This window comes from Gopherus flavomarginatus, chromosome 2 (assembly GCF_025201925.1).
Source record: "Gopherus flavomarginatus isolate rGopFla2 chromosome 2, rGopFla2.mat.asm, whole genome shotgun sequence".
Classification (NCBI taxonomy): Eukaryota; Metazoa; Chordata; order Testudines; family Testudinidae; genus Gopherus; species Gopherus flavomarginatus.
In genome coordinates, this window is record NC_066618.1 from 31,484,480 (window position 1) to 31,499,131 (window position 14,652).

General features: G+C 43.1%; 1 protein-coding gene across 2 annotated transcripts in view; it reads right to left on the bottom strand.

Moving 5' to 3' along the window:
• ZEB1 (zinc finger E-box binding homeobox 1) overlaps nt 1-14,652 on the bottom strand; it is a 251,417-nt gene that overhangs the window by 44,517 nt on the left and 192,248 nt on the right. For both annotated transcript variants that reach the window (XM_050939020.1, XM_050939021.1), the window contains exons 3-4: nt 11,577-11,639; nt 9,345-9,506 (exon numbers count right to left, since the gene is read on the bottom strand). In XM_050939020.1, coding sequence (XP_050794977.1) covers nt 9,345-9,506; nt 11,577-11,639 — 225 coding nt within the window. The remainder of the gene's footprint in view (nt 1-9,344; nt 9,507-11,576; nt 11,640-14,652) is intronic.

A 14,652-nucleotide genomic window follows, 5' to 3' on the forward strand; every position in this document is an offset into this window, starting at 1 on the left:
ACCTCCCCCTAGTCTGACAGTTCACCTTTCAGTATGACCGACTGAAGTCTTCCCTTTAACCAGTTCCTTATCCACCTTTCAGTTCTCATATTAATCCCCATCTTCTTTAATTTAACTAGCAATTTCTCATGTGGAAGCGTACCAACTGCCTTACTGACATCCAGGTAGATTGGACCTACTGCATTTCCTTTTTAGACAAAGTCAGTTATCTTGTCAAAGAAAGATATTAGTAACTTTGTTACCACCTCTTGAGTACAATTGAAACATTTGTAGAAAAAATCTAGTTACTTTCTATCATATAGGCTACTTACTTTTTGCAAGTATCAGAGGGGTAGCCATGTTAGTCTGGATCTGTAAAAAGCGATAAACAGTCCTGTGGCACCTTATAGACTAAAAGGACTCTTTGTCGCTTTTTACTTTTTGCAGTTCACCAAGCTTGGAACAGATCATTTAACTTCAGGAAACATCCTATCAGCCCTTTCTTATCTTAATCACCTGTTAATCACTCTCTTTATAAACAAAATTCTGACTCCCTGCCTCAGAAACACAAGCTGTTAGCAGTCTCCTGTCTCCTCTGCAGAACTCATGACATTGCACACTCAGGCTGCCTGCCTGAGCAGGGCCGGCTTTAGGCTGATTTGCCCAATTCCCCAGAAACTGGCCCCACGTCAGGGCCCTGTGCCGTAGGCGTCTTTTTAATTATTTTTTTAACTCACCTGGCGGCAGTCCACTCTGGCGTCTTCAGCGACAATTCAGTGGTATTGCGGTCGGGGTGGGGGAGGGTGTTCTTCAGTGCCGCGGAAGACCCAGAGTGGACCCTCCCGCCGCCAAAGTGCTGCTGAAGCCCCAGACTGCCGCCGGGTATTTGAATTGGGTCCCGCAGTTAATAAAGCCAGCCCTGTGCCTGAAGCTTGCAGTTTGGGGGTGGCAATGCCCTCATATGAGCCCCACAACTCTGCCTATATTTGCAGGTTAATTATGTAAAACCTACTGTTTCTGGTACCCTATTGTAGATACTTTCAATCTCTTCTCTGCCTATCTTTTGGGTGGGGTGAGCAAAACTGAACACAATAATAAAGGTGTGGTCCTCCTATCATCATCTTTCTATAATGTCTATTTTCTGTCCCATTTATAATTCATTTTTAAGTGATGCAGAGTGATGTGGGAATACACTCCACTCCAGTCTGAGTACCACTCAATGTGTATTACAGTATCTTGCATTTGTTTAAATTACATTTAGGGTGGAATATTTAAAAGGTTCATTGTGGCCTAACACTGCTTCCAGTGAAGTCAATGACAAAATGTTAACCGAATAAATCAGGTGCATTTTAAAATCCCACCCTTAGTCTTCCATCATGCTGCCTAATTCTCCAGTTTCACTGCATCCTTTTCAAGTGTCTCACAAGCTGCTTAGTTTTGTGTCACTAACAAGCAGAGGTGCCACCTCCATGGGTGCTCCAGCCTTGGAGTACCCACAGAAAAAAATTAGCAGGTGCTTAGCACCCACCAGCAGCCAAGCTCCCCTCTTTCCTCCGGTGCCTGCCGGTGACCCTGTTGATCAACTCCTCTCCCTCCCTCCCAGTGCCTCCTGCCTGCTGCAATCAGCTGCTCCACAGAGTGCAGGAGGTGCTAAGAGGAGGCGGGAAGAGCAGGGAAGGGGCACACTTGGGAGAGGAGGGGGAACTGGGCGGGAGGCGGTGGGGTGGGGCCTTGGGAAAAAGGGTGGAGTGGGGGCAGAGCTTGGGGTGGAGTGGGGGCAGGACCTTGGGGGAAGGGGTAAAACATGACCATGAGATCTATATCAACTTCCTGGCCAATGAAGCAGAGGACAGCCTAAAGTACAACAATCTGCATCTTGCCTACAGAATCATCGCACTCCTGACTGGCAGCCATAAACAGCCTTCTAACAACCCCATCACAAAACCAGGCAACTCACTCTGCTTCGATGGACAAGTCCTGGACAGAAGGAAAACACATTATGAAAGCATATTCAACTATGCACCTGCTGACAACCATCCAATGCCATGTGACCTGGTGAACCACATGGCTGCAGACACTGGGATGAAAAAATGGTTACTTACCTTTCCAAAACTGTTGTTCTATGAGATGTGTTGCTCTTGGACATTCCATTCCAGGTATGTGCGTGCCCACATGTTCGGTAGTCATAGATTTTTGCCTTAGCATTATCTGTAGGGTTGGCAGTGGTGCCTCGAGTGCTGCGCTCATGGGCCGGTATATCAGGCACCACCGACCGTACACCCTCTCAGTTCCTTCTTGCCGACAGAGGGGCAGAAGGCAGGTAATGAAATGGACATGAGCAATACATCTTGAAGAACAACAGTATGAAAAGGTAGGTAACCATTTTTTCTTCTTTGAGTGCTTGTTCATATCGATTCCATTTTAGGTGACTCACAAGCAGTGCCAATGGAGATGGACTCTTGAGTTCAAGGTCTTGCAGGGTGTAATCTTGAGACACTATCTCCAGCACACAACGATCCGAGGTAACTCGCAACCAGGATGAACGGTAGGGATGAAGATGGTTGATGAAAGAACAGAATGGATCCTGGTGCATCCTGGGAGGTGACTAGAGCATCACTCTTGATTTCACCCTCAAAATTAATGCTTCTTGCCCCTTGGGTGCTTTGCTAGGCCAAACTGCGCAGGTGAGATTGCCAAGGCCTTAGCGGTGGGTGACGATGGCCAGAACTACTTTCTCACAGATAGCGGCATATGCATGCCCAATGAGAAAAGGGTGGCCCAAGTGTCCCTCAACCCATGCAGCCTTGCATGTGTTTGTTCTGAAAAAAGATTGATCCCATCAAATGGGAAGTCTTGGATCAAGGTCTGCAGCTGTTGGGAGAGGCTGGCGGTCTGCAGCCAGGAGCTGCGCCTCATAATCACAGCTGCCAAGACCACCTTAGCCATTGTGTCCCATGCCATTTGGAGGGAGCACCGAGCCACTGTGGTGCCCTCCTCCACCAGGGTGCCAAATTCCTGGGCCAAGTCCTGTGGGGGAAACTGCCTGAACTTATGAGGAAGTGCCATAATTTGAAATGGTATCTCCCTAGGAGGGACTGATGTGGAATTGCAGGCTGCCAATCGAATAAATTTTCCTCCCAAACAAGTCCAATCTTTTAGCCTCTTTATTTTGAGTGTTGAGCTGGTATGTAATTGCTTATCCTTTTCATTAGCTGCAGAGACCACCAGCAAGCCCATGGGGAGGGTGGATGTAAAGGTACTCAAACCCTTTGGCCGGGTCAAAGTATTTCTTTTCCACCCTTTTTGAGGTGGGATGGATGGATGAGGGAGTTTGCCAGAGGGCCCTGGCAATTTTGAGGACATCGTCTTACACTGGTAGTGTGACACAGGCTGGGGTAGCGGCTGACAGAACATTAAACAAGGTGTTAGCCTGCTCAGCCATTTCTTCCACCTCCAGGCTCAAGTTCTTGGTCACCCGATAAAGAAGGGCCTGGTGTTCTTTAATATTGTCTGGCAGGCTGGTCCTTGAGGGTCCCGCAACTGCTTTGTCCGGGGCCAAAGATGAGAACTGTATTGCTGGGGGAGGCCCTGGGGCATCTTCCCCTGGAGGGAAGGGAGGCTTAGGGGTAGGTGCAGGCTCCTCTGCCTTGACCTCCAAGCATGCCGAGTGCACCAAGCCCAGTGCCGTCGGTGTTGTCAGCTGTTGCACTGAGGCAGGGGCCGATGAGCGGTGTGAAGGGGGCATCACTGTGACCGGTACTCCCTATGTACTCCAATAAGGCCACTGCACTGGCCACTGGCAGTGCTGCCAGGGCGGAACAGCCGACGTTGACGTGGCCTCAGGTGTCCACCTGGAGATAGAGTCTCTGTACAAGAGCAAAGGATCTCACCCCAAGTGTGGCAGCTACAGGCCAATCTCATTGTTATTGGTCTCTAGAAAGGTCTTTGTTCACATTTGTCTTGGTAGGATGCAGCCACTCCTTAACAAACATTGTCCTCCACAGCAATCAGGTTTCCCTGTTGGATGGTTGACTATAGACACTGTCCTTACTTCTGGCTTCTGGTATCTGCACTGAAAATTTAACTACTCACTCCATGTGGCATATATCAACATCAGAGCAGCTTCTGGTTCAGTGATATGTCAGCACTTTCCCTTGCCCCGAAAGGAGGTGGTTATCCAGGTGTTTAGATAAATCTGGTGTGCACTCTTCACACTGGTATTGGTGTGAGCGTGTGTAGTGGTTCACAGCTTTCTCCATGACCCCAGGTCTGTGGCAGGGGTGCATTCTCTTCCCAGCATTATTCTGTGAAGCTATCAACTAGATATTGGGACTTGCTGCTCCACACGTCAGAATCAAGGTCGGTCAAGAAGTTTTCACTGACAAAGACTACACTAATGAGGCTGCCCTGCTAGTGGAGAAGTCAGAGAATTTCAGCCCTGGTCTCCAAGATGTTGTCTCTACTATGGGATTGAATGCCTCATGGCATGAATTTTGGAGCTGGGCCACCACAACCCCTGGTGCAGGTGGAATTGACTGCTGCAGTGAGTGTTGATGAGTTCATTTATCTAGGCTACGGACAGAGTCCAAATAGTTTCAGCAAACTGGATGTTCTTTGATGAAAATATCTTACAGCCTCCTGCATGAAGTCCATGTCTCACTTACGGAAGCAAAAATGTTTTTGCACTGAGACTTGGGGTACATCGATACTACACACGCTGTAGTGTAGACCTATGGCCCAGCTGTGTGCTAAAAAATATTCAAAATTTGCCGCTCTGGGCTGGCGGGGGCAAGGCTGGCTGGCTGAATGGGAGACCATATCTGGCAGCCTGCTGGAGCACTCCCTCCAGCAGGGGGCTGGTGAGTGTTGCATGGGGGCAGGGTGTGGAGAATGGGTCTCTGGGCAGGTTGGGACAGGGCTCTGGGCAGTGAAGGGGTTGGAAGCACTGGGAACTAGGGATTTGTGGCACCCTCAGGTCTTAGGTGGGGCTCCACTCCTGGCCCCAAGCCTCGGGTCCTGGCTGCCGGCCTGCACTGGGCACTCTGCTTTTGGCCTGGCACTGAAGGTCCAGCTGCCTGCCTGGCACGGAGGGATCCAGGTCCCAGCTGCCAGCTGCCTGGCCCTGGGTGGTGGGGTCCAGCTGCCTGGCCCTGAGTGGAGGGGTCCTGGCAGTCAGCTGCCCAGTGGTGGGGTCCCAACTGCCAGCTTCCCAGACCCCGGCAGCCGGGTCCTGGCTGCGGGGTCCGGCTGTCCAGTCCTGCACTGTGGTCCAGCCTCCAGCTGCCCAGTCCCACGTTCCACTTCTCGCCCTGCTCTGTGGAGGGGTCTCTGGGCAGGGGGTGCTGGGCATAGAGGACTGTGTGTGTGGGCGGGCAGGAGGAAAAAGGGGCTTGTAGTGGGGTGGTTACCTGCTCCTGCTCTCTGGGGCTTAAAACAGCCCAGGAGAGGGCTGTAGCTGGGGCAAGAAGCCTGGGCTGATTGGGCGAAAGCAGGCCCAGCTGTGGCCAGATCCCAATCAGGCCCAGCTGGCCTCTATAAGAGGCAGTGATCCAGGAGCCCAGAGTCTCCCTCTGCCTGTAGAGGGAGAAGGCCTGGCTGCAGGGAGCTAGACAAGGTACCTAGAGTGGAGCAGGGCTGGGGAAAGGTAGGGGAGCTGGGGGAGCTCCTGCCTGGAAAGCCCCAGGCTGCGGCCTAGGGTAAGGCCAAAGAGGTACTGGGGGATGCAGGGGGCAGCCCAGGGATAGGCAAAGGCAGCAGGTCCAAAGTCCTTTGCTGATGATGAGTGGCTGATATGGCAGTCTGCCCCAGTGAACAGGGGTTAGATGGAGACTGGGCAGTAGCCAATACTGAGGCAAAGTGGGGAGAGTGGGGTGGGGGTTCCCCTGGGAGGGGGAGACCCAGTTAAAGAGGCACTGGGGTCCTGGGAGGGACACGGGGGCCAGTAGTAGGAAGGCGGATCACCAGCCTGCAGAGGGCGCTCTGGGCTGGATTGAGCTAATTCCCAGGATAACCAGCAGGAGGTGCTGCGGGGGTGAGTCCACATGTCTGCAGGGCTCTATGGTTTTTAACCTGTGGCGTGCAGTCCACAATTATAAAAAGGTTGAGTACCACTGGCACAGACACTTAGTACAGTGACGTAAGGGGTTCTGTCGTTGTAGAAAATCCATATGCGGGGATGGTTGTACACAAACCTTTAGGCCAGAAGACTGTTTGTTTGCTTGGCCATCACCTTAGGAGGCCTGAACCTTAGGCCCCATCCAGAAGGCCTGATCCATAGATTATAGTCATTTACCCCAGCCAGGCGGCCAGGGCCATAGACTGTAATACCTCAAGCCCACATCTAGAGGGCCTGGGCCATAGACTACTGCCGTTTACCCTAGGCAGGAGGCCTGGATACTGGCTGTTCGCTTAATCCTCCTCTGGAGGTTTGAACTGCTATTGTGCAATTGCGCAGCTGCATGCCAGGCTGCCCGACCAACTCTCCGATGGGCATACCAATTCTCTGATGCCACTGGAGGGTGCACCCGGGCCCTGAGAGGTAGGAAGCTTACACTAACTCTCTAGTATAGACCAGGCCAAACTTCAGGATCTATCAAACCTGTGTACTACCTGTATATATGGATCAGAAACCTGGACCTTCTTATAGGCAGACTTGGAGCAGCTAAAGACACGCCATATGCACTGTTAGTGTCAAATCCTAAGCATAAACATAACGATGACTCCAAGATCTTTTTCCCGACTTGTTGTAGCTAAATTACCCCCCATCATATTGTATGTATAGTTGGGGTTATTTTTTCCAATGTGCATTATTTTACATTTATCCACATTAAATTTCATTTGCCATTTTGTTGCCCAATCACTTAGTTTTGTGAGATCTTTTTGAAGTTCTTCACAGTCTGCTTTGGTCTTAACTATCTTGAGCAGTTCAGTATCATCTGCAAACGTTGCCACCTCACTTTTTACCCCTTTCTCCTGATCATTTATGAATAAATTGTACAGGACTGGTCCAAGGACTGACCCTTGGGGAACACCACTAGTTACCCCTCTCCATTCTGAGAATTTACCATTAATTCCTACCCCTTTTTCCCTGTCTTTTAACCAGTTCTCAATCCATGAAAGGACCTTCTTTTTTATCCCATGACAGCTTAATTTATGTAACAGCCTTTGGTGAGGGACTTTATCAAAAAACTCTAATAGATTAGTAAGACATGATTTCCCTTTACAGAAACCATGTTGACTATTGCTCAACAGTTTGTTTTTCTATGTGTCTGACAATTTTATTCTTAACTATTGTTTCGACTAATTTGCCAAGTACCGACGTTAGACTTACCAGTCTGTAATTGTCGGGATCACCTCTAGAGCCCTTTTTAAATATTGGCATTACATTAGCTAACTTCCAGTCACTGGGTACCAAAGCCGATTTAAAGGACAGGTTACAAACCTTAGTTAATAGTTCCGCAACTTCACATGTGAGTTCTTTCAGAACTCTTGGGTGAATGCCATCTGGTCCCGGTGACTTGTTAATGTTGAGTTTATCAATTAATTCCAAAATCTCCTCTAGTGTGAAATGTCATAATCTTGCAGAGATCTGTCCTTCTTTCATTTGCTCATTACACTGAAAAGCAGCACTGCATGTTTTTCAGCCATGATGCCAGGATGGACAAAAAAATCCCAGCACAGTGTGCTATCAATCTCTCCATTGATGTGCAAAGGGGTGCACGACCTGACCCTACCTAGCATTGCCCCAAGTATTCATGGATTTGCAGGATTGAGCCAGATCTTGGAATTTCACTACACGATGCCTGGTACCACATCCATCAACCATAGCCATCCTGGCTAGTGCAACAGTTCTCAGTAGGCTACGCATGTTTGATGATAGTGTTTGCAACATCAGAAGCTTATATTTTATTTTTATTAAAAAACAAACATCTCTCTGCATCGCATAAAATCTTGGCACTTCAAAACAAAATTGCTTAGGTGTTAACACAACAAGTTATTTACATTTATTAGATTAACAAAGTAACTGAATTGTTTTTTTTACAGACAGGCCATCATATTCAAAAATCAGAGCCTACACTTAGGCTACTACGCCAGTACTTGGGTACCTAGTGCTTCTAAAATTCCGAGCTTAAGTGTTTTAGGAGTACAGGTCCCATTGACTTCAAATGGCTGATGGAGCATAGCCTGGTTAAAGCACTTCAGTTTTCTTGACTTGTGGAGTCTCAACATAGCTGAGGATGATGTTGGTTGCAAATAGCCATGGGCTATTTGCTTATCAATTATTGTGTTTGTGTTGTTCTTGCAGTAAGGATTTGAATAAGTCTCTGGAATTGTCTTTTCAGTTCAGATCAGCATTTTTCTTTACAGCTATGAATTTCCAGTAAGAAACTTCTTAATAGAAAAAAAATCTATGTAAAATCTGAAATTTTGCTAACGATCAGGAAATGAATTAAGAAAATTAGTGCAGAACGTCCATTTTTGCAATTTAAGGTTATAAAATGGGAAGAACCAACTAGCAATATGTAAATAAAAAAATCTGATTTCAACTAAAAATTGTGTTTTTAAGTTTAAAAAAATAATTTAATTTTTTGTAAATAATAATTTTTATCTATCCTGCAATTTATCTCCACTATGAAAAGCCACCATTAGCTGTTATCTTTCTACTATTTAGCCGTTTCTTATTCTAGAAGATAATTTTGTATGTAAGCCAGTATTTCCTATTTTCTTATTAGTCTTTTGAGAAGGAACTTGCCAGATATTATTTAGATCTTCAAGGAATTATTATCTAGCAGATTCTCTTTGCCAATTATTTTTATTATATGTTTCAAATAAACAACCAGTTACAGAGACACAAGTTACTTTTACAGAAAGTCTGCTAGTTTGACTCAATCAGTTTACAATTATTTAAATGTTGTTTTATTATGCCTTTGCATATATTATCAAACGGAGTTCTAGACTGTTATTTTACACTCCGATATTGTAGACTGGCATTTCCACTTAACAATTCCCAGTGCAAATCAAAACCCAAATGTTTTAATTATCGCATGTATCAATTGTTACTTTCACACAAGACAAGTAAGTGAAACAGAATTTATAAGAGGGTATTATCAAAATCTAGCATAAAAATAAATAGTTAATGCTAAACCTAAGGACATTTAAGAATCAGAAACCATAAAAGTAATTTCTGCTTGATTATAGCCTCATTACATAACAATCAGCGGTTTGAACTCCCATTTATTTCAACAGCTACACGGTCTACAACAGATGCCTGGATCCTTATTTTTCTAAAATATAGGGACTTTCTAGGTCAACCTTTCAGAGTAATTCATTTTGTAAAGACTACTGATTAGTGAAATAATATTTACCATTTTCATCCTGACCACTAGCTTCTGGTGTGCCTTGTCTCTGGTCCTCCTCAGGTGCTTCAGGGTAAATAACAGCCGTATCTTCCTGTTGAAGGAATTCTTCAACATTGGGGTCATGATTTTGTTCATTTTCTACTTCAGAATCACCTTCATCTTCTTTTACTAAAATAAAAAAAAACTTTAACGGAATTTCAACATCATATGAAAACATTTTAAAATAATACATACATGACAATAATATTTTGCACTTCTATAGCATCTTCCATTCAAGGATCTCAATGCACTTTATAAATCTTAATTAAGTCTCAGGTTAAACCCTGTGAGATAAAAGAGTTTTAGCCCAATTTTACAAATAGAGAAACTGTGGCATAGTGAAGTTAAAGGGACACCAACACAAAGTTTGTTTATATAATTTTTCACCGTTTTCCTTGCAGGCTCAGTTATTTAGTCAGTCACTGTCCCCTGTCTGTGTTTGTCTTCACATAGCAATTGGGGGAAGAAATAGGAAAATGTGGTTGTAAAACCACAAAAATTAGTAAGCAGAGTTGGAGGAACATGTGTTAAACTACTTTTAGATATTGACTAGATTTCAAGTTGGCAGTGTCTCTAAGAGATTTTGTTCAATATCACACAAATTATGTATCAAAACGAGGCATTGCATGTGGATTTCCTGAAATCAACAGTAGTTGAACAGATAAGATGTAATTAATTTCTAAATAGGCACATTCAAAGAAACCACCTATTTGGAACAACAATCAATTCCACCACACTAGTTAAACCCAGGGTTTGCCTTATAAAGTATACAGACTGAAAAGAAATCACCGACAGGTCGCAATTATCAAAACCTCCCTTCAAACCACTAAATGGTGGCATTATGTTTTTTTCTCATTGTGGATTCCCTTCCTGAATGGTTCCTCCATCTTCAGATTCGTAAAAGATAAGACAAAAAACAAAATTAGGACTTTTTTTTAAAAGTCCTAACTTTGTCCATGTTAGGCTCCTTTGTTCCACTTAACTTTCCCAAAAATCTTAGGATAAAATGATGGATTCTTGGTCATGACTGAGTGATCCTATTCTGAATGGCACTTGCCATTCCTGCAGCTTCTTTGGGTCCTGCAATTGCAAGGCTGAATTTGTTGCCTTCAAGACACGATTTTTAATTATATTTAAAGTTTGTTCATTAGTGCAAACCCATAGGACATATTCATGCAGATTTTCATTGAAAAGCATGCTTGCTGGCTGAAGAGTTTGAGTTTGCTGCTTGAGAGTTTGAGTAGCTTGTTCACCAGGGTTTGTCCAGAGGTTTCAAACAGTTTGCTCTGGATCTAGTTAGTACTGTTCCAAATCATCTAGGTTTAAGCTTGGCACAATCAATGATCAACTTCATTTGTTTTTCACTAAAACTGTATTTCACTATTAGCAAAAATACAGTTAAATATTTTACATAATCTATAGCATGACAAATAGTTGCTAGTAAATATTTGCTTGAATACATTATTCATGCAGTTTATACTTACTGCCATGAAATGCATTCTGTGAAAGCTTTGACAGTAAATTACTATCCTATACTTCATTCTCAGTTATTAATGTGCAGCATATTTTTAATAAGAAGGTAAAGCTTTACCATTTGTCTCACAGTGTGAAGTCTCATACAGGTCTTCCTGTTTTAAAATCCAAGCGCTAGATTCTATTTATGACATGGGACAGTTTTCACCATACATACTGTAAAGTAGTTCTTTGCTCTCTTTGGTATTGACCTTATGGTTAAAATATGTATACCAAGATCAAAAAAATGCAAGCATATTTCCGAATAATCCTTGGGTGGACAAACTTACTGACTCTTTGAGCCGCATATGACAATCTTCAGGAATTTGAGAGCCGGAAGGCACCTGCCGGAGCTCGGGGCTTCAACTCCGGTGGAGATGCCTGCTGGGGCTTGAGCTCCAGCAGGTACGCCCTGCAGGGCTGAAGCCACGAGATCCCCTGACCTGCTGTGCAGAAGTCCCACCGCACCGCCCTGCTGCAAGGCAGACAGGGCCGGCTCTGGCTTTTTTGCCGCCTCAAGCAAAAAAAACAAAAACAAACAAAAAAACCCATCCAAACCTGTGGGGCAGCTGGAGCAGCGAAGGGGAAATGCCCCCCACTCCCCCCCAAAAAAACCAAACCACAAAACCTGTGGGGTGGCCGGAGCAGAGAAAGGGCACAGATCGCAGAATTTAATTAGACAAATACCTATACATCCAGCTTCATCATCTTGAGCTTCAGGCCCCAGGATTTCTTTTGTTTCTTTTCCATCTGAAATATAATATTGCAAAAGAGGAATAATTAACATTTTAAAATACCATCATCTTTCTTTGCATATTACAAACATCCCCTTATTTCTTAAACAAAAATGTCCATATTTTTCTAATGTTTGGGGAAAATATATTTAAATCTCGAATACTTAAAAAAATATGGATTCCTCATGGTTTTAGCTGTATTGAGTTTCTCAGGTCAGAAAGATTTTACAAGAAAAAGAAACTGCAATTTTAACAGAAGGCAAACATACAATACCAAAGTAATTATTTGAAGACAGGGAAAAAATAGGATAAGGATTGCTGTTACATATCCTAATATGGTATTTTTGTAGTAGGAGTATCTTTCTGGCAAGTACAAAGTGTGCTGCTTAGAATGAAAGGCAAGTAGTTTGTTCTTAGTATCTGATGCATTAGATTATTGCTTTCAGAGGTTAATTTATTGTAAGATTAACATATTTGCTCTGCTTTTTCTAACTAGCAAAACCAGCAGATCATCAGTAATTACTCCACAATTATTTGCAACAATCTATCATGTAATACTGTATAATTACCTGCAGAGATCTAGAGGCTAATAAACTTAGCTAAATAAAAATCATGAGAGTTCTTGCTAGGTTTGACTATTGAATTGAGAAAGCAAGATAACATTGGCATTGAATCAAAGCATATATTTCAGTTGTGTAAAACTGATTTTAAGTGTTTTACCAACTTCTTTCCTGTGTATTGGAATTACCACACCACCACTTATACAAAAGTACTATTACTGACACCACTGCATATCTCTGGGCAGTTGGATGGATGCCCCTAAAATATGATTTATTGAAGGATTAATATCTCTGCAACATAGGACTGACTTCAAAATCATGATCTGACACAATTTCCTTATGTGCTAATTTAAAATCAGTTTTAAAGACTGAGTCTAGGCAAGGCACTAGATATGGTGAAATTGTTCTATGGGTCATGGTGTTCTCCATACCATTTCAGAATGGTGACCCTCTATACTGGAAGGTCTCTTTCACTACCAGCCCCATATTTTCATCAAATATATATTGATGGTGGCCATCATTTATTACTGTTTTCTCTCTAGAAACAGTGGCTCCAGATTGGGGGAGGTGGGGTTAAGTGAAGCTTTTGCTGTTGAAGGAGCTAGAATAGCAGTCCTATACAAGAGTCCAAAATTCTTTAATTACAAATCTAATATAGCATGGACACTGACGGCTGAGGCTTCCCCACACACCTCCACCAACACGCCTCAACTCTTTGACTATTAACAAGAGAGGCAATTAGTCCTGAAGGTTCTGGTAGTTTTAAAATTTGGAGACATGTCCAGTATGAATTTGTCTAAAGTTACCAACTCACTTTATACAGGCTATTAAACATCTTTCAATCAGTAACAACTTTCAGCCCGTATTGATTTGAGCCAGTAGCTGGTAATGAACATGAAAACTCTTATATTCAACTATCTGTCCCTTGAGCCACCCAGTTGTCCAGTTCCCTGGTGTTCTGTGATAAACAGTGGCACTTCAGGAATGAGCAGTGTAGTATGTGGAATGTTGATAAAAGCATGGTAACTTGTACTTGCAATTGTAATCAATATATGCTCAGCTATGGAATTCTTATTTAGTACAAGTTCTGGTATGAAGTGCAGAGTTTGGATCTGAAGTCAGTGTCTATCTAAGCCCATCACAATCTATAGAATTTTCCAACCCAAAGGTCACATCAAACTTGAAATAATACCAAAAAGAGAAAAGAGCCAACTAGTTGCTCAAATATTTTTCAGCTGAAGTTTTATTCAAGATTAATGCTAAATATGCTTTTCTAATTCAGGAATGTTCCACTGATTGTAGGTGCTGTATAAAAGTGTTAATCTTTGGTTCTCTAAAAACAGAAGAGTGGAATCTACATCTTTATTCCAAAAAGTACTTTTTGCACAATGCATAGTTATCCTGTGGAACTCACTGCCACACATAACAAGTCCAAGAACTTAGAGGTATTCAAAAAAGGCAGCAGATCATTTACAGTATGTGGATTTTCTCATTATTCATAGTTACATTAATTAGGACAAAATATACAAGTGCTTCAGAGAATACACCAGCTGGTGGGGGTTAAATAGATTATTCTATAATTGTCCATTATGGGAATTCTAGCATGTTCCTCTACATTCCTCTGGCACAATGGGACTCTCAACAATAAGAGTAAAGCTCATCCATGCAAAGAAACAGAATCTTCTCTGGGGTGCTCTGAGATTGTAGAATGAACTCCCCCAGGAACTGAGGACCATCATAGACTTCATCGCTTTTTGCTCCAAGCAAGGCGCATTTCTTTGACTTTGCTGTCTCTAAATATACACATTGCAATGTTTATTAATAAATTTAAAAAACAAAAGACACTACCAAAAGAAGACACTCCACTGCACATGCTTCTCCCTCTGGGGAAAAAATGAGAGAACAAACGAGACATGACAGATGCACTACTGGAAAGCACTCAGATACTACAATGATAAGCATGGCATAAAACCTGAATAGAATAGAATAGAAAAGAAAAACATCTGGTCCTGTCTCCCTTTCAGATACAGGATACTAGACTAGATGAACTACTGATCTGGAATGACAATTCCTATGTTCTTATGCTCCCACAGAAGTGAGCCAAAAGTGTTGTAATCACACAACAAATGCTAGAATCCATAATTTGTAGTGGTTATTAAAAAAGCAAGGGCATGTTACCTTTTTAATCAATACAGAAGCCAATTTCTGCTTTACACATAAACTGAGGACTTCCAGGACTACTTTAAGTTCCATTCTAAATACATGTTTCCAAAAGGAAAAGGATGAATAATTCAATCTACTCTAAGAGTGGAGACAGTAGTAATGAAGACTGACAGAAGTCTACGGAACTAATAGGTTAGAAAGTATGCCTGCACTTGCAGATATTTTCACAAACAAGATTTATAATTAAAGGAGTGCTTTAATCTAGCTCTAACTTTGACCATCACTTGAAAAGTCTTAGTCATAGAC